The 21,615-nt window shown below is 44.7% G+C and overlaps 1 protein-coding gene across 1 annotated transcript in view; it reads right to left on the bottom strand.

Annotated features, from left to right (window-relative positions):
* LOC146362364 (ubiquitin-conjugating enzyme E2 E2-like) overlaps positions 1–21,615 on the bottom strand; it is a 55,730-nt gene that overhangs the window by 6,991 nt on the left and 27,124 nt on the right. Inside the window, exon 4 of the mRNA XM_084919643.1 lies at positions 4,798–4,930. Coding sequence (XP_084775769.1) covers positions 4,798–4,930 — 133 coding nt within the window. The remainder of the gene's footprint in view (positions 1–4,797; positions 4,931–21,615) is intronic.

Raw genomic sequence — 21,615 nt, 5'->3', positions numbered from 1 at the left:
AGTGCCTGAAGTCTTTGCCATAAATGCCTCGTGTCCTTGGTGTATTCATTGGACAACTGTTTTTAGGTTGTTCTTTGCTTCAGTGTCACCAGCTCTGAATGCAGCGTCACAAATCCTCAGCAAGAAGCCGACCTCCCGTTAGCCGAGGTTTATTTCTGGAATGCAGCCTGACAGATTTAGCAAATCGGTGCATTTGTTTATAAATCCCATCACGAATATTCCTCTAGGTCTGCCGTCTCTTTGAAACGCTCCACTGTGTGCACTCAAAGCAGCCCTGTACACACTGAAGCCTCCTGTGGCTGCACGCTGATGCAGTCCTTGGTGGCTCTTCCTCCGAGCCTGAAAGCTGGGTAAGGGAGGTGAGGGAGCTGCAGTGTATTTGTTTTTTCTGTTTGAATGTACATTAGCCCGTGTACGAGTCCCTCTTGTTGTGCATGTAACAAATGGAAGTGAGGTAAAAAAAAGACCTGTGGCTGTAGCTCAGGTGGTGTTTGATCCCTGGCTCCTCCAGTCTGCACGCATAATATCCTTGGACACTAACCCTGAGCTGCTCCCCGAGGATCGATCGCATGAATGTATAGGAAAAAGTTCTCGTATGATGAATGCGCCGAGTTGTATAAAATGCTTTGAGTGCTCAGGTAGAGTAGAAAAGCACTATATAAGAACCAGTCCATTTACCATTTAGCCAACAGGCCCGAGGAACCTGCCAGTCAGCCGAGGTCAGCCCTTAACCTGCCTTGATGCCTTCTTGCTTCCCTTGTTTACGTCTCCTTCACTCATTCATGCTCGCACATTTTTCTGTGTGAGCTACATTCTGATGGATGTGGTCAGAGAGCAGCTTGGGGTTAGTATCTTGCCCAACGATATTATGCATGCAGACTGGAAATGAAATCTCAGAAAATGAGATTTATATCACGCAGAGGAAGATCAAGTGTATAGAGTTTAGTTCAAAGCCACGAGTTACTGCAGGGCACAGTGCTGGAGGAATCTCACCTCAGCCGCCACTCAACCAGTTCTGAAGTGGACAGAGGTCGGACCAACGTACAAATACTGATGCAGCATCCCTGCAATGCTCAGCCTCTAAAGTATCAGTGTCAGCTCAACCTAACATTAGTGAGTGATCCAGTGCAGTGAGCAGCTGTCACATGGCTCGCTGTACGTTGGATGGCAAAGATCACGACCACGATGGAAAAACAAGGCGGCAGGAGGCCAAGAGTTAGGGTGGGCTCTGCGTGAGGACCCACACAGCTGACACTGAACAGGAGATCATATATCGAGGCCTGGTCACATGATTCCCAATAATTTTGAGCTGCTGTAAATTTCAAAACCACAAAACAAAAAGTGATACACACTGGACAGATGGAGCAGCAACATCTGATTACACAAACATGACTCCTGGTAGGCGAGGTTCGGGATGATCTGAATGATTCCCACGCTGGTCTTAACTTCACCACTGCAGTCACACTCGTGACTTTCTATTTCACATAATCATATGAGACATACAGAAATATGAGAGATAGTTTATATAAAGTGTATCCATGTTATCACAGCCAGCACTGAGCTGAACTCATCATCGGCACATGTTTGGGTAACTGCAGCTGTATACGCCAGCAGTGACTGCAAACCGCATGTTTCACAACGGTGGGAACGCCACCAATCATTTCTACCATGTGACGCCGTGCTGTCCTTGCACAGTGCACACACAGCTCACCTGCACTGTGCAACACTACAGATACTTTCTCCAGTGCTGCTCCTCATGACTAAGATACTGATACTGCAAATGCAGCAGCCTACTTTATTGTAAACGACAGTAAGCCAAGAAGAGCAGCTGAAAATATCAGATTTAAGCAGCTGATTAAAGTCACTGACCCTTCCTCCCTGTTCTGTCTGCATAGAGCACAGGGCTGTAAGCGGCTCAGTGTTGAGGATGCAGATTTTTACATACTGGAACAAGTCAGAGATATAGACCCAACAACAAGGAAATTAAAGAGCAAGAATTCAGAACTTGTAACAAAGTAAACAGACTTTGTTACTTATGGTGGTCTGTAATGGCCTCGTAACACAAAGCAGATGAAAGAAAATAAAACAAACAAGCTCAACACATTTTTCACAGATTTGTGAAATTCCACTAAAAATATGACTCTGAATGTTCCTGTGAGTTTGATACATGTGAGTTTGATACATGCGAGTTTGATACATGTGAGTTTGATACATGTGAGTTTGATACATGTGAGTTTGATACATGTGAGTTTGATACATGTGAGTTTGATACATGTGAGTTTGATACATGCGAGTACACCTTTAGCAAAGGTTTGCTAAAAACATGCTGTGAATATTTAGTTGAATCACACCATTTGGTCAAGAACACCCTCAGTGCAAAACATCATATATGCATATTTGCTAACACACAGTTTTGGACCGCTCCTGTCAGTGGCACATGTGCACAGACACTAAACGACCTGCTGTAAAGCATTAAATATGGCACAAGTAGTTTCCTGCCTTATCATTTAAGCACATAAATAGCAGTTAGATATTACTTAGTGAGTATTCCTAGACTCTACTGGAGGGTGGCCGAATGCAGCTGAATGCCAGGGCATGCATATGAGGACAAGACAAGGCGATCAGAAGCACCTCATTGCTTTGATACAAACTGGCAGTTTGATTTGAACATGCAAATGCTGCAAAAAGTTTAGATCTCTGTTCCAGGGTTTTGCCTGTCTCTGAGGGCTCAGTCTCCTCCTCAGCCTGCATGAACGCACAACGTCCTACAGCAGTTTTACAGCAGAAGGACACACACGGTGGGGGAAAAGCAGCACATCTTGTGGCCGTCTCAGAGGCTGCACAAACTGTAAAGCCGGGTTTCCACCACAAAAGTTGGTGATAAAGCCCGAGCCCTGCTGCAGAGTTTAAGGGAACCCGACCTGCAGAGAATATCATTTCACAGCTGTGTGGCTGCTTCAAACGTTAGATCCACTCCTGATGGTGTGAAGAAGGACACAGAACCAGAGTGAGAAGTGGGTTTGAGATTAGAGATCAGATTTCAAACGTGGATGCTTGGTTCCAAAAACAACACTATGTCCCTGATGCTTAAGCCACTGTGACACGGCGCACCCATGACCAGCTACACTTTCACCAACGTGTCACTGGCCTGTTGGTCGAGTGCTCGTTGAGAACATCCCAGTGGATGCTGCGTCTGTTCACTGGGAAAAAACCCAAACTTGGAACCAGTTCAGCTTTTGTTGTGAGAGAAAAATCACTTTGAGCACTGATGGTGTGAGCACAGTGTTAGGCAGAGGGTCAAATAGAGGAGAGGGAGATTTCAACAGCAGCCCTGTGGTAATGATGAAAGACGGCTCAGCACCCAGTTGGCTCATGACAGAGGGAGCTACACTTGGAGCTCTGCTACAGACAAAACTGTGCAGAAACAATAAGGACTAGACTTCCTGCACCATGCTCCATCTATTCTTTCCAGCATGGTTTCAGTTTGCTTCAGCTCACAGCTGTTGGTTTATGCACAGCTCTCTTTAGGTCCTGTTGTGAAACCTTGATTCTGCTGTAGGGTTTCTTGGCACCATGTCCTGCTGCTGTGTGACCCATTTTAGGTCAAGCCTTTGTATTTAGACATCTGACTTCATACAATGACTTCAGAGTGCCCAAAACCCAAACAACCCCACATCGCCACCACGTTCCCCACCATGTTTGACAGTGAGGCTAATATGCCACGTCTGCTTTGTGGCACTGTGAGTTGGAGCATCTCAGCTGTGGTCTTGAGGTCCACAAGGCAACTCTTTTCTTTCTTTCTTTATAAACAGAAGAGAAGCTTTGCCCTAACAATCCTTTCAAAACAGCCAGTTACGTCTGAGCGCTGCATGGTTTGAGGGTAAGTTTCCTGGGACGCCCACTCCTGTGGCATTAACACACTCCTACATGCTGCAGACGACAAACTGCCAAAGAGGTGGTCACACTCACTAATGATCCAATCCAGTGTGTTTGATTAGCAGCACCAAGCTGCTGCTGACTGAATTCTTCTGGCATCGGTGAACACGCTAACCACACCCGCACACTCGGATATGTGACTCCTGGTATGTTGCAGTTTTCCTGAAAGCTGCACAGCACGAACTCTGAAGTTTACAATGTTGTTCTTGATGTTTCCTCTGTGACCGTTGTAGGTGCCAGTTTGTGCGTTTGTATCACAGCCTGTCTGACTGTGTCTTTATCTCCTGTTTCAGTGGTGTGGTTAATCTGCTGTTTTGTTCCCCTCTCTGATCTGATTTTATTGGCACTGTGGGGAAATTGTACACCGTACATCAGTTTGGGTTCAGTTATTATTAACTGACAGTACTGGCTTAGTAAAACTGTTAAAGAGCTAAATGAACATCTAAAGAGGAGATGATCTGGACTGTCTGAGAAACCAAGAACAGAACATGTGAAATCCCACCGATGAACGTAGTTTGTAATGAAAACTGACTGTTAATACAATAAATAAAAGAAGCTGTCAACGAGTACTTGTAGTAATCCTAAAGAATTCAGTCTGACTACTACTAACAGCTTTGCATTTAAAGATACACTGACACTTCTTTCATTTGGTCTTTTGAGGATTAGAGACTAAAGGAAAGCAGCTTTGTGCGCTCAGTACGAGCATCCTCCGTCCTGGGCTGCAGAACGCTTGTCAACATGCTGAAGGTTAACGAGCCTTCAATGACTCGTTGTTGTTGGACAACAGTGACAGGCAGCTCGGACAACGCTGCCATTGTTCACAGCTGTAGGGGAGGAGCGTAGCCGCAGGGCGTCATTCACCTTGGGTGGTTTGAAGGGGTAGTCTGGTGTGAAGGCGATGTCCAGGAAGAACACTCCCCCCTCGTACACGGAGCCCGGAGGGCCCAGGATGGTGGACCTCCACTCGTAGATGTTGTCTCCTTTAGGGCCGGCGCTGCATGTACAAAAATAAAAGAGGAAGAAAAGAAGAGAATCTTTTTACCGACAGGTGCTAAAGAAGAAGCCGTTTGTGTGTTTCAGTCACTGTGCCAGGAAATGACTGAAGTCTATAATTATCAGCTGCACAAAGCTGACAGCTGCTGTCCATACAAGACTCAGACCGCTGTCAGCAACAAAGACTGGATCAAACCTTTGTGGAGTATCATTAATATCATGTGGAGGGCTGATGTCTGTGGCATGTGAATGCAAGCATGAAACACAGCTACACGCACACGCGCACACACACGCGCACACACGCACGCACACGCACGCACACACACACACACACACACGCACACACACAAACACACACACGCACACACACGCACGCACACGCACGCACACGCACGCACACACACACAGCTGTGAGAGGAGATGCACTAATCCAATTCCATTTTCTTTAGGCCAGATGCTCCTGTCAGTTCTTCTCTTACTTTTACTTTCATCATTGACGCAGTGAAAGAAAGGCGTGTGCACAGAAACGTGGAGCTGTTGGTGTGAAACAGCAGGCGGTTATAAAGCGCCGGCCGCTGCAGACCTATTTGTTGTCAGCGTGTGTTTGGACACAGAGAGGAATTATGGAAGCAGGCTGGAGAAAGGATGCCGATGTTCCTCTGGATGGATAAAAATAGTCTGGCCTGTCGCAGTGAGCCGGGGCCCGGTGGGGACCCGAGGCCGACACGTCTCTCCACTCTGCCTGATGTGGCTCAAAGAAATCTATGTTTGTGTGTCAAACAGTTTTTGCTGCCAGTGGTTGGATTCATCGTGGTGGCGACACTGACAGAGTATTTCAGTTATTTTAAGCCATTTATTTCAGGTTCAAGTATCCACATGCATTTTAAACAGGGAGCACATTTTCTAGTTGTGTGTTACAAACATGCCAGCGGGGAAATCTGGGTCCATTTGACTCAAAACGTAACACCTGTATAGACGTAATCTGAAACGGGCTAAGGCCTCAGTCACACAGGCCGAGGGTCAGTCTGCTAACCACCAGTCGCTAGGAACAAGGGTTACTAAAGGTTCTGCTGGGGGGACAAAGAGGTGCTGAAACAGAAACGCTGGGACTGCCCTGGTGATGAAGGACTGCTGTGGCTGCTTGGAGTCTGCAGAGACTTGCTAACTAACCAAGCACCATTCAAACTGAAACAGAGAACGTTTGCCTTCTAAGCAAACCTTGTGGCTCACCACTGAACTGCTAACTACAGCTGACCGTGTCAACACGCTCCTGACCACAGCACATGCAAAGATGTTTCTGGTATATGTCACCTGGCAACCTCCTGCAACCACTCATCCACTGGTCTGGGAATATAGTGACTTGTGGCTGCTATGGGATCACTGACACATCACTAGTGAGTAGAACTTTAGTGCTTTCACATCTCCAGCAGCCACCCAGTGGTTGCTGACTGGGAACAACCTCAGTTTACTTTCTCACTAACATTATTTTCTTTCCAATGCTGCACTGATTTGTGGAATCCTCACCAACTACAATATTTTAATTACTAATATCAATGCAAACACCTTTTCCTACTAACAGAGACATCATCTGAATTTTTATGCAATCATAGAATTTCTTATAAAGGAGCCAGATGAGGTGGTTCAGGCACCTGATTAAGAGGCGTTGCACACATGCTGGAAAAAAGCAGGAGTAGACCCGGAACTGGCCGGAGAGATGATACTGGTAAGGCCTCAAAGGCCACTATGAAGAGTGGCTGAGGAGAAGGATCGTTAAATAAACTGCTGAGCCTGCGGCCACTGTGGAAGATAAGGCAGCGGTCCCCAACCCCCGGGCCACGGACCGGTACCGGTCTGTGAGTCGTTCGGTACCGGTCTGTGAGTCATTCGGTAGCGGTCTGTGAGAGTTGAGGCTCGGGTGTGAAATTGATGGTTTTCAGGGTTGTTGTCGTTAACTCGGTTCCCCTGGGTCTTTCCCGTGTTGTAGTTGTGTGTCTTATTTTGAAAGAAATGTGTTACCATAGCGACCAGAGAGCATTGAGGGGCAGAGAGGAGGATGTCACTCTCAATGTTGTTGGTGCATCTCAGGAGGACGCTGCTAATAAAGTTACACAATTACACACTGAATTTGCGTTTATTGTTATATCTACAAAATAGCAGTTTTTGTCGTATCATTTTATTTTGTTGTATTTATCCGCCACACCTTAAACGCCGGTCCGTGAAAATACTGTCTGACGTTAAACCGTCTGTGGAGCAACGAATGTTGGGCACCGCTGCTCATTCACAGCGAGGCTCACTGTAAAATCATCTAAACTCCTGTTATTGTCACCCAAAATTACACGGTTGCTTTTCGACATGTTGTGTATTTTTCACACGAGTTTTACCCTTTATTTCAGGTGTTACACCAACAGTGTTATGGATGAAAGTTGATGACCTCTTGCCAAACCTTTTGTGAACACTGTCACAGAGCTCTGAGTGAAGCAGGTGGATTTTAAATCACTGAATTACTTTTTTAAATGATTTAATGAGCACAGCACATACAAGCTCATGTTAGATGCTTCAATCCAAAAACTGCTCAGCGCTCAAAATTCACGTCATTAAATCCTATTAAGAGGCAGACACTGGGCTCGACACCTCTTCGGCTTGTTCATCTCTTAGCCGAGTTCCTGCAGTTGCAGTTTACATGAGGAGGCTGTGCTCCGTCACAGCTTCCTCTTCCTGTACCTGCAGCCTGACACAACCTGCTCTGGCAGGAGGACAGATCTGAGCTCCAGTGGAAAACGGGTTTGATTTTTTATCACCTTCCTACGCCTGTCAGGATGATGGAGGACACAGATCTTGAAAATTCACATAAGGGTCTGCTCTCTTCCAAGGGGACTTTTTCTTTTTTAAATCTCGGATCACTTCTAGAGCAGAGAATGACCTGAGCTTGTTTGTAATCAGGGCCAAATGACAGTGATGGACGCAGCTATTTCCACACTGTAAGCCATTAATAATGAGCACTAAGCTTGTCCCTCTACAGGGACATAAAGAAAGAACCTCGTCTGTACAACGGCTCTCTGGTGATAGCTGAGCTACAACAGTGACACAAATTAGACCCTCCTTCAGAACGTTTTTAGTGGACTTTATTGTGGAATGACTTCATTGGCTTTGCATATTTTGCTGGCAGTTAATGAGACAACATCCAGAGGACATCATGTGTTTGAATGCTGAGTCTAAATATAGTCTTGATGTAGTGGCCACAGTTCAGCTCTTTGTTGAGCAGCACAATCACAGGTTTACTGGAGATATCATTACACCTGAAACTCTTCACATTATAACAGAACAAAAAGCTGACTTTAACTGTCCTTTCCACCGCGGAGCTTAGCTAACATGCCAGTAATGTCCCTGCAGTCAGCTACAGACAGAAATGAACATATTTCTAATAATTTACCAAACTAAGTGTTTACAGCTGTGAAACAGGAGGAGGCTCGAGAAGCCTAGAGAGCAGGCCGCCAAGAAATCAGAGAAAAGCTTGGCTAAGAGAATTTAAGCTGTGGTGAAGGAAGGTGGTCATACCAAACACTGACTTTCAATCTATCCATCTGCTTCTTGATGCGTCCTCAATCATCCAGGTAAGTAAATCTCCAAAAGTTGATTCTGTTCATCTGGACGTAGCGTTTGGGGGAGAAACGTTTCGTCACTCATCCAGGTGACTTCTTCAGTCTCAGCTGACTGCAGGTTTCCCCACTGAAGGGCTGGTTGCAGTTATTATGCAAATGTCCTGTTTATAAGAAAGACCTGATGGAGGAACTGAACTCAGGACCTTGTGCATTACATGCACATGAGAGGCCACGTAAAGTCGCAACATAAGGCAGCGCTCTGTCCTTGAATTTAACTCTGCTGTGTAGTTTGATCATTTTCACTTCCATCAATGATGTGGCATCCCACTGTTCCCAACACATGTTCCAGTTCATTTCATAACAGATACCAGCAGGATTTTCCCCATTTGACTGGTTTTCAAAGTGTCCCTTTGGGTTTTTGAGCAGAGTGTAATGAAACAGTGTGCAGCCAAAGACTTAAACTGAACATGGATTTGAATTGAACGATTGTATTTTCACCGGTGCATTCCTGTCATACAGCAGAGAACCACTAAAATGTGAGTGCAGTGGAGGTGCTGAGCAGGACGACAACGAGCACAAACTAGAACTGAAAATATCTGAAATATCATCTCTTTGATAAACATATAAATGATGCATCAAAAGCCAGAGATTAGGCTTTGATTCACAGACAGACTGGAGGTCAAGTCGAGATATTTGGGATGAACACATCTCCATACTGTGACTACAATGGTCTCCTACAGAAGATCTCCAAACCTGCAGTGGAGAAAACTCAGAAACCTTTATGCTAAAAGATATCTGTGATTAAAAACCGCGTTTTAGTCTAAATAACCCAAAATGTGATGTCCACATATGTGGACGCCAGGTCCTAGGAGGTTAAAGGTGTGAGTCACCGGATGCAAAAACTTTTTAAACCTTCATCTAAAAGTTCTTTTAAAAAGTCTGCATATTTTTAATTGATCGAAGTCTTGTGTAACAGCTGATCCAACGACCACAGTCAGACACACCTCCCTTTGAGCTATTTTGTGGCTCGTGCATTTATTTATTTTCTCGTACCAGAAGCTATTTTTAGCCTGGCAGCAGAGATAAGCTCTCATTGGGAGTTCAGCATTGGGAGTGCTCAGCTAACAGAACAAACAGCTCTGCAGTCTTTAACAATGAGAAGGGCTAATATTACCACTGAATCTGTAGCTGGTTGGATGCTACCGCTGATGTGTAGTGACGCTTATTAAAGAAAGAAACGAAGCGCACAGAAACAGCACGTGAGCAACTCAGCTAAGGTTGTGAATATGTCAGATTACCTGTTTGCAGCTTTATTTAGAGAGGAGCTCTGTCACACTCAGACTCATGCAGGACAAACACAGTGTAGTAATGCTGGCTCAGCTGCACCTGCTCAGAGCTACTGCTGAGTCTGTACGTGGTCACACAAAAGCTCTCAGCTGCTTCATCTTACTCACCTACATGTGAACCAAGCTTCACAGCTTCACATATCCATGCTACATTCACAACAACACTCGAATTATTATTACAACTTGTATCTACTATGGGGCAATGTTTGGCATTTGACTTGTAATAAGAAATATTGATATGTCTTCTGTTTAGCGTCAAACATACTTGAAGGTCATTAAATGTAAAGATTATCTGACAGGCTGAAGCAGCAGCGACTGACCTGTGCTGTTGTTACAGGAAGACCTCACACAGACATCCTGACTCATATCTGTGAGACCACTGGACCAGACTGGGTAATCGAATGTGTAATGCCAAAGCATTAAAAAATAAACTCTTGAGTTATTAGTTCATGCTGAGAGCCACGGTCCACTGCCACACATGCACACAGACACGCTCTGTGATGCTTACAGTAAGGACAGAGCGGCACAAATACACGTGTTTGCAGTTTGCAGAGCTCAAACACACAAAGATAAAGGACAAACGCCCCTCAGCACTCTCTCTGTGCTCTGGTGGACAAACAGACCAGAGACACGCGGGCGTACACGCGGGCCAACACGCGGGCGTACAAACGGGCGTACACGCGGGCCAACACGCGGGCGTACAAACGGGCGTACACGCGGGCCTACAAACGGGCGTACACACGGGCGTACACGCGGGCCTACAAACGGGCGTACAAGCGGGCCTACACGCGGGCGTACAAACGGGCGTACACGCGGGCCTACACGCGGGCCTACAAACGGGCGTACACACGGGCGTACAAGCGGGCGTACACGCGGGCGTACAAACGGGCGTACAAGCGGGCCTACACGCGGGCGTACACGCGGGCCTACAAACGGGCGTACAAGCGGGCGTACACGCGGGCCTACAAACGGGCGTACACGCGGGCCTACACGCGGGCGTACAAACGGGCGTACACGCGGGCCTACAAACGGGCGTACAAGCGGGCGTACACGCGGGCCTACACGCGGGCGTACAAACGGGCGTACACGCGGGCGTACAAGCGGGCGTACACGCGGGCCTACAAGCGGGCGTACACGCGGGCGTACAAACGGGCGTACACGCGGGCGTACACGCGGGCCTACAAACGGGCGTACACGCGGGCGTACACGCGGGCCTACAAGCGGGCGTACACGCGGGCCTACAAACGGGCGTACACGCGGGCCTACAAACGGGCGTACACGCGGGCCTACAAGCGGGCGTACACACGGGCGTACAAGCGGGCGTACACGCGGGCCTACAAGCGGGCGTACACGCGGGCCTACACGCGGGCGTACAAACGGGCGTACACGCGGGCGTACACGCGGGCGTACACCCTCAGTCACCTATGGACACTGTGCTTTCTCTTCACTCTGCTGAGCCTCCTCCAGTCACGGTCATCCATCACTCTAACTGAAATGGTTATAATGCTTTTATATCCTCTAAGTTTAAATAGTAGATTCAGTCAGCCTAACATTTCTGACATGCAGGATAAAAACGTCTTCAATCAAACTTCAACGGCTGATCTGTTCTGTACTGATCACACAGTGTTATCACATCCCGTTGTCAGATGAATCATCACCGTAAGAACCAGCTGAGGATTTTACATGATACTGTAACAGGTGTTACATGATGTTTGCAGTCCATCGATCTGATACGCTGTCAAAATCAGACGTGATCTGTTTATTATCCCTGCAGAATTTGTTTCCAACACAACAACATGAGCAGGCTTGTTGACTTTCTTTGGCATGTCATGACACACAGGTCTCCAACAGTCTGAAACATGAGAAGGACGCAGTGGCAAAAAATGAGTAAAGATATTCAAACACAATACTCAGGTCACGAGTACGGGATGTGTCAGTGTTTCTAAGAAATTAGAAACACGTGTAAGTCCTCAGCTGTGTCCCTGTGACTGGCAGTTTGCTCCAATCAGCGGCCACATTGTTCTGAAACACATCAAATACTCTGAGTGTGCTCATGACGAAGGTCCTCAGTTCCCTTGTGCTGGACATAAAGCCACCTATTTGGGATCACTTCCTCTTCGGACACTGTTACACACTTTGCCTTTAAAATTAGAGACCACAGAGAACTTTAACCAAGCATGCTGCATTGTTCAGTGATGAAAATCTCCAAACATCCATATCTCATCATTTACAGTCAAAGCCATATCTCAAAGACCAAGTGAAACACCTGATAAAGCAGCAGCAGAGTTAGAACAGCAGGCTCGGTGACCTCTGGGTTCAAACTGGCACCGTTTGGCCACTGACACTGGCGACCAGGAGCTCTGTCCATCCTCGCCTATGCTGCTGGTTTTTATGGATGTCACATGACGTTTAAGGACGGTAACACAACCTTTTCATCATCTGATCATCTGTCATGGATGCTTTTCATTTGACTTTTCAATGTATTTTTCCTTTTTATGCTGGAAACTGCATCTTGGAACAGCTGCAGTTTTCACAGTATCAGTTTCTTGAATCTGCACTAAATAAGCCGTCTTATTTTTGTGAAACGGCATTCACGTACATGCTCGTGTACTGCTCAGGATGGTGGCTATCCCACCGCAATCAGCACCCAAACTGGAAAAGCTCGTGTGATTGCACGGCTCAGATTAATGACAGTTTTTCCCACCGTTTGTTATTTTAAGAAAGCTGAACTGTGGAAACTGAGTAAATATGAAGCTTTTAAACAGTCGTCCGCTCTGTTAAATTAAGTCTTAACTTAGCATGTCTAACAATACAAGCTGTTTTATCTGTCCAACAGCCGACTGATTAGATTGTGATCACAAACAACCCTTTTTGATAAGCAGGGAACAAGTGATGCTAAAGATGGGCAGATATGTATCCTGTGACACGCCAGCAGAAGGTTGTCAGACTCAGCTCGTGTTGTTGCAGTGAAAGAGAGGACAGCAGAAGCCGTCTAACAACATCCCTGCCTACCTTTAACAAACCAAATGAAAACTGGATGACGGCTGGTGCAGAGCTAACTCAGCACTCGGGCCCCTGTTTGTTTGACTATTTCATCCATGTGCATCCAGGCACCAGCCGACAACCACACGCTGACATGTTAGCGAGTTCTTCACCATGTGTGTGATGAAGACACAACATTCTCCAGAGTACGCCATATGGGAGCCAACACAAAAAGATCTGTAACAACAAACCTAATGAGCCGCTTAAATCACCATCACCCAGGATGAAGACGCTAACACATGGCTGAATCCAAATGTAGCCAGAGCACAGAGCCAGCAACACTGATACTGGCCTCTGTGAGCAGTGAGAAGCACAAGTACGGGGGAACTCCAGGCCTCGAGGGCCGGGGTCCTGCAGGTTTAGATGTGTCCTTCAGCCAACACAGCTGATTTAAATGACCTCCTCAACACAGCTGAAGTTCTCCAGAGGCCTGGTAATGAACTAATCATGTGATTCTGATGTGCTGACCCAGGGTGAGATCTAAACCTGCAGGACACCGGCCCTCAAGGCCTGGAGGTCCCCACCTCTGGTCTATGGTAACAGTGAAATCAAAGTGTTGGCTTGCCTTCGTCCGTCAGCCGGAGACTCACAGCGACAGAGTTTAACGGTGGAAACACAACGTTGGTGTAACTCCAACACACTAACCTTTGAAACAACACCAAACCAATTAGACTTCTCCACTGTCTTGAACATGTTACCTAGCAACATTGTATCCCTGCAGTGACTTTGTGCATGTGTGTGTGTGTGTTGATTTTGTGCTGCAAGAGGAATCTCCATGGAAACAACAACAGGCAGACACAACAGCACAGCTTGACTCACCTGAAAATCATCTGTCCTACAGATAAAGCACAGGAGAATGAGCCGAGCCTTTGTTTGTGGCTCGTAGTGTCCAAAGAGGACCTTCAGCCAATAAGATCATACAAGAGAAATCCAGACACGGATTACATCGTAAATGTTAGACAACTCTAACACACTCCCTGCACACCTGTTATAATGACAACTCAAATAAGATGTGAAGCTTGCATCAATGCGGAGCAGATTTAAATGAATTTGGCTTTTATGCATGATTTGTTTTATTGGTAAGCACGGACAACACAGTATGGGGAAAAAATCATCCACAACTCTGTTATTCACGTCTTATCTTTCTAAAGAACTGACAGTCTGAAGGTGCTTTCATATACAGGGATGAGGTTATCCTCGCTGCGTACAGCCTAGGTGACTTTTAACAAAAAGCACTTCTACCTTACAAGACAGATTCATTCATTCATAGCACACTCGGTCATACTCTATAACTTTGATATGTGGAATTGATGAGCCAGGGATCAAAACATCAATCTTCCAGTTAGTAGATGATCTCAAGCCACAGCCTTCCTATTTATATGTTCGACCAATCAACAAACACATGTCAAGCAACAGTCATCTTTGGCTGGCTCTCTACTCTGTGGTAGAACTAAAACAAAGCCCCAGTAAGTGACAGTAATAAATGCATGAACTAGTTTTTCAGCGTCACTCTGAGACAGGATATTTCTAATTTTAGAGATGTTGCACAAATGGAAGAAAGCAGTCTTACATATTTGTTTAATATGTGCGTTGAAGGACGTGTCCTGGTCAAAAATGACTCCAAGGTTCCTCACAGCGTTACTGGAGGCCAAGGTAATGCCATCCAGAGTATGAATCTTCTTAGATACCATATTTCTAAGATTTTCAGGGCCGAGTACAATAACCTCAGTTTGATCTGAATGAAGAAGCAGAAAGTTAGCGGCCATCCAGGTCTTTATGTCTTTAAGACATTCCTGCAGTTTAACTCATTGGTGTGTGTTATCTGGCTTCATGGACAGATAGAGCTGGGTGTCATCTGCATAGCAGTGAAATTGTATGCTATGTCTTCTAATGATGCTGCCTAAGGGAAGCATGTATAATGTAAACAGAATTGGTCCTAGCACTGAACCCTGTGGAACTCCATAATTAACCTCAGTGTGTGAAGAGGACTCTCCATTTACATGCACAAATTGGAGTCTATTAGATAGATATGATACAAACCACTGCAGTGCAGTACCTGTAATACCTACAGCATGTTCTAATCGCTCTAATAGGATATTATGGTCGACAGTATCGAACGCTGCACTGAGGTCTAGCAGGACAAGCACAGAGATGAGTCCACTGTCAGAGGCCATAAGAAGATCATTTGTAACCTTCACTAAAGCTGTTTCTGTGCTGTGATGAGCTCTGAAACCTGACTGAAACTCTTCAAATAAACCATTCCTCTGCAGATGATCTGTTAGCTGTTTGACAACTACTCTTTCAAGGATGTTTGATATAAAGGAAGGTTGGAGATTGGCCTATAATTAGCTAAGACTGCTGGGTCTAGAGATGCTTTTTAAGTAAAGGTTTAACTACAGCCAGCTTGAAGGCCTGTGGTACATAGCTGATTATTAGAGATAGGTTGATCATATTTAAGATTGAAGAATTAATTAATGGCAGGACTTCTTTGAGCAGTTTTGTAGGAATGGGGTCTAAAAGACACGTTGATGGTTTGGAGGAAGTAATTATTGAAGTTAACTCAGAAAGATCAATTGGAGAAAAAGAGTCTAACTTAACATCAATGGTACTAAGAGTAGCTGTAGATAATATTACATCTGTGGGATGATTACTGGTAATTTTTTCTCTATATGAAACTATATGACATATTTATTTATTAATACCTGAGGAAATGATGCAACAGTCCCAAACTGTTAGTGTTGGTCAACAAACAAATAAAAGACATCACTATGCAGATATCATGAATAACGTCTTTAAAGATTCTCAATAACTAGCCGGTGTAGTTTATGCCCCCATAACTTATTAGGTTGTGTCCACTGTGATCATTTAGGCAAGTGATAAGACTGAATGTGACTCTAAATGGATGGAAATGTGTTTATGATAATACTTACTGTACTGTAGTGTATCCCATCATAGAGCTGTGAGATCCTACACCCAACAAAACTCCGTAGAACAAGATAACATGAAAACCAGCAAAAAGAGCAGAGAGGAGTTTACTGATGCTTTTGTTAATGAGCCAAAGTTAACACATGTATAGAGACAAATGAAAACTTTTCTTCTACAGGGAGTGCAGAATTATTAGGCAAGTTGTATTTTTGAGGAATAATGTTATTATTGAACAACAACCATGTTCTCAATGAACCCAAAAAACTCATTAATATCAAAGCTGAATGTTTTTGGAAGTAGTTTGTAGTTTGTTTTTAGTTTTAGCTATTTTAGGGGGATATCTGTGTGTGCAGGTGACTATTACTGTGCATAATTATTAGGCAACTTAACAAAAAACAAATATATACCCATTTCAATTATTTATTTTTACCAGTGAAACCAATATAACATCTCCACATTCACAAATATACATTTCTGACATTCAAAGACAAAACAAAAACAAATCAGCGACCAATATAGCCACCTTTCTTTGCAAGGACACTCAAAAGCCTGCCATCCATGGATTCTGTCAGTGTTTTGATCTGTTCACCATCAACATTGCGTGCAGCAGCAACCACAGCCTCCCAGACACTGTTCAGAGAGGTGTACTGTTTTCCCTCCTTGTAAATCTCACATTTGATGATGGACCACAGGTTCTCAATGGGGTTCAGATCAGGTGAACAAGGAGGCCATGTCATTAGTTTTTCTTCTTTTATACCCTTTCTTGCCAGCCACGCTGTGGAGTACTTGGACGCGTGTGATGGAGCATTGTCCTGCATGAAAATCATGTTTTTCTTGAAGGATGCAGACTTCTTCCTGTACCACTGCTTGAAGAAGGTGTCTTCCAGAAACTGGCAGTAGGACTGGGAGTTGAGCTTGACTCCATCCTCAACCCGAAAAGGCCCCACAAGCTCATCTTTGATGATACCAGCCCAAACCAGTACTCCACCTCCACCTTGCTGGCGTCTGAGTCGGACTGGAGCTCTCTGCCCTTTACCAATCCAGCCACGGGCCCATCCATCTGGCCCATCAAGACTCACTCTCATTTCATCAGTCCATAAAACCTTAGAAAAACCAGTCTTGAGATATTTCTTGGCCCAGTCTTGACGTTTCAGCTTGTGTGTCTTGTTCAGTGGTGGTCGTCTTTCAGCCTTTCTTACCTTGGCCATGTCTCTGAGTATTGCACACCTTGTGCTTTTGGGCACTCCAGTGATGTTGCAGCTCTGAAATATGGCCAAACTGGTGGCAAGTGGCATCTTGGCAGCTGCCCGCTTGACTTTTCTCAGTTCATGGGCAGTTATTTTGCGCCTTGGTTTTTCCACACGCTTCTTGCGACCCTGTTGACTATTTTGAATGAAACGCTTGATTGTTCGATGATCACGCTTCAGAAGCTTTGCAATTTTGAGACTGCTGCATCCCTCTGCAAGATATCTCACTATTTTTGACTTTTCTGAGCCTGTCAAGTCCTTCTTTTGACCCATTTTGCCAAAGGAAAGGACGTTGCCTAATAATTATGCACACCTGATATAGGGTGTTGATGTCATTAGACCACACCCCTTCTCATTACAGAGATGCACATCACCTAATATGCTTAATTGGTAGTAGGCTTTCGAGCCTATACAGCTTGGAGTAAGACAACATGCAGGAAGAGGATGATGTGGACAAAATACTCATTTGCCTAATAATTCTGCACTCCCTGTATAGACGTTAAGATTAAATCATTAGAGACTAGTATATTTTTAGTAATGGTTATATATTTAACCTGAGTATAAACAAGGCTAGCTGTGCAGTGATATATGTGAAACAATGAGTTCAAACAGAGATCAGCTGGACTCTCTGAGTGGCTCCTGATCTGTCTGTTCACAGTCACTGCAGGAAGAGATAAAAGCACAGTGGGAATGTGAAGCGTCTTCAGGGGTTTTCAACTACGTGTTTGGCCTGATTCACAGAGAGCTTTCATACAGCTTTCACTGCAGACACCAAAGCTTCCTGAGCACAGAAGCATTTTCAGCCTGATGCATACAGTACCACAAAGTATTTCTTAGTTTTTGCACATTTGTCACACTTTAATGTTTCAGATCACAATAAAGCAAAAGGCTTGATCCCCAAACATTTGACAAGCTGACAAGACAACCGTTGAGCTTTCTGGAAGGTTTGCGTCATCAGAAGAACGTCATACCAACAGTCACATATGTCGGCGCTTGTTCGGCTGGTCCGCGGTTGCTTTGCTGCTTTAGGAGTTGCAGTATTTGCGTATTCGATGGAACCGTGAGTTCTGCTCTCAAGCAGAATCACCCGAAGGACAGACAATGATCCAAAACACACTACCAAGTCCAGCTCGGGACAATGAAGGACCTAAATCAGACTGAGATGCTTAAACAGGACACTCATGCTCAAAAACCCTCTGATGTGACTGAATTCAAATAGCTGTGGAAAAATGAGTGGGCCAAAATTCACAGTTTTTGAAAAAGCTTGACTGCAGTTCTTGCTGCCGAGCGTGGCCCGATCAGCTTAAAGGTTCAGGGAGCAGTTATTTTTCCACACGTGGACACACAGGTTTGCATAGTCCCGTGATCGTAAACATTTAATTGTGACAAATATGAGAAAAATAAGGGGGAAAATTTTTTTATAGCATTGTATTTGGGATTTATGCCTCCGTGTTAAATCTACATATGGGTACACCATAAGCACCAACCTGTCTGAAAGCCTGTGCTGTGATGCAGAGTGCACCTCCCTGGAAATAAGTTGACCTGTTCAGCACTGGTCATTTTTTTAAGCATTTACAGGGACTTTGGTGGCAAAACAGAGAGAGGGTGGAGATGGACATGATAGAAAACAACATGTGCTAAACAAAGACACAGACTCTTAGGCTGCGTTCACACTGCAGGGGACAGCGCATCAAATCCGACTTCTTTGACCCTCTGCGACCATCTATCCGATCATGGTGTGACAGCGTGAACGGCACAAATCCGATATTTTCAAATCCGATCTGGGTCACTTTCGTATGTGGTGCTGAATCTGATACATATCCGATGTTTTAGAAAGCGACTGCTGTTTGATGGTCACGTCGCATTAAATCCGTCTTTTACGTCACCGACACAAGACAGACGCCAACTATCAGCGCCCGACGCGGTGAACGCTTCTATCCAGTGAAACTGCTGGGAAGACAACGTTGGAGAAACGTGAACATTTTCTTTGTACTGTATAATCTGCAGCTTCTGACAGAAATCTGCAGCTAGAAGCAGCGCTCCTCTAAAACAGCAGTAAGGATCATTATTAGGACAAATGTAAATAACAAAACTTTATAACTTAAAGCAAAACTGGGAAACGTGAAGTCCGAAGTCTTTACATTAAGGCCACCAGTCACACAATACTGTTGGTCTGGGTCTAAACAGAGCGCGTCGTGTGTGACGTCTTCTTTTGCGCATGCGGCCGCTCTGAGCGTTCACACTAGAGCGCGTTTGCTGTCGCATTTTATTTGTAGTGTGAACGAGCAGAGAAAAGAATCGGATTTGATCAAAAAATTGGAATTGAGCATCAAGACCTGCAGAGTGAACGTAGCCGTACTTGTTTCGATTGTGGCTGGCACAGCATGTAAAACACCAGCACACAGCCACAAGATAAAACACCGTGCACAAGCATCAATGCTGCAAACGCTCGGCGCTTAAATAAGCTGTCACAGTCTACAGAGAGTCAGCACAGAAGTCTAAATGAGCTGTGACAGGCATGCGAGTACAACTGTTAATTATCACTGCTAAGTATCTCTTTTTTCTCTCAGTGTTTGGTGAGTCGCAGGTGGAGCGTGGTTGATGCATGCTTCCTCTGCTCAGGCAAGAATTATTTATTACTGCTTACTAATACACATGTGCTCGAGGCCACGTGATAACACAGAAGCCTCTGTTATCAATCTATTGTTTTGTTTTTCGCTTTGCAGGCCTTGAATGTATCTTAGTCCTGTTAAATCATTTCCTAATAGCTAATAAATAATATTCATGGCATAATGCATAACTGAGTGAAGTTTGCAGAGCACGAAGATCAGACATCAGTGGCTATGAGTCGTGTCTGCTGCCCTGCTCCCTCTGCTGCTCCTACAAACACAGTGTGTCAGAGCTGGCCTTACAGGAAACAAGAATTGCAAAACGTTGGTTTTTTTCTTTCAAAATTATGGTTCACTTTATCAGTTTTCACCATCTCCACTGTGTTTTCTGCTGAGTGCGTGTGCTCGTCACAGATGAGACGCTGCAGCTTCATGACACTGAGATTTTCCCGTTGATATGGCTTAGAGGAAAAAACCAAAACATGCCCCACAATGCCAACCACACAGACTGTGACATATATGCATATGATACAGCTGTGTACCACACATTTTGGGACCAGGTGCTGCACGTGAAGTCTTCAAACGACTGCATCTGTTATCGAGGTACTCCTGAGCTTAGCTGCCAAACCACAGGAAATGACTCCTTTGCAGATAGATGTTGGTTTACTCATTTGGGTACGTCATAACTCTCCATTCCTTCAATAATACCTAGAGCTGGGCCATATCATACCGTTCACGGTAACACCGGTATAATGTTGGGCAACGATAAGAAAATGAAATATAAAATAGAGTATGGGTAAAACGCGCATGCGCAGTGCCTTTGTTTTCATACACACACATGGCGGCGACGGAGAATGAGAAGGGTGAAAGCGGATCGTTAAATGAAACAGATGAACCTGAACTGGTTTGTAAAAATGCTGCAGCTTCAGTGGTGTGGAACTGGTTTAGCTTTCGTCCGTCAGATACACAACAAAGCACTATTTTTGGTAGAGCATGCTAGCGGGCCGTCGTTATTACCGTGTTGTTTGGAAAATACGGCGCACTTAAAATCAATCCTTTGATTTTTCTGAAAGTCGACAGAGCCCCTTATAATCCCGTGAGCCTTATGTATGAACTCTGGTTGTGTTTACTGACCTCGAGACGATTTTATGTACACGGCGCTTGAAAATCTGTCAGATGTTTCAGTACGACTTTGCTAAGCTACGAAGCCGCACAGCTTGATGGATTGTCGGAGCATTACGGCTATCGTAGGCGGAGCCTCGCGGAGTGATACGTACTGTGCTTCAACATAATGTTACCGTGTTGTGTGTGTATAACCTCTTTTTAAGTTTTGTGGATGTTATACATGGTTATGCTGAGGATATGTCGGCCAGTTTCCACTGGAAACGCCTTTTGGTTAAACTGTCAGACAGGAATTTGCATTTGCACTGTTACATTTTTATATAACTTTAATGCACATAAAAAACAGCTGCTTGTTTAAGTGAAAATACATTATTAGTGCAAAAAAAACCCATCAAAGTTGAGGAGTTGTAAAGTATTTTGTCTAGTGTCAATTATATCGTCACTTATATCGTTATCGCAAATTTTCAAATGTATTAAAATATTAAATATTTTTGGCTATATCGCCCTGCTCTAATAATACCTGTCTACTAATAATAAATCATGGATATGGAACAATTTCATGAATATCAAGGCCAAAAAGGGCACACATATACGGTTAGGTTCACATAACTGTAACAAACTAACTGACAAGCAGCCTCGTGGCCAGAGGAGGCCTCGTGAAAGCAGCTTGGCAACACTTCAGGGCAGCTGATATTGTTTAGTGTTAATGAATCAGGTTTTTCAGGGGTCCATTCATTTGCATTGATTTATAAAACCTGCTTTTGAATACTTATGATGTGTCACAGAAGCTTTCCCC

This window comes from Perissodus microlepis, chromosome 22 (genome assembly GCF_051167445.1).
Source record: "Perissodus microlepis isolate ML-2025 ecotype Zambia chromosome 22, ASM5116744v1, whole genome shotgun sequence".
Taxonomy (NCBI): domain Eukaryota; kingdom Metazoa; phylum Chordata; class Actinopteri; order Cichliformes; family Cichlidae; genus Perissodus; species Perissodus microlepis.
Note: the sequence above shows the minus strand (reverse complement) of the source record. Positions and strands in the feature narration are given on the sequence as shown.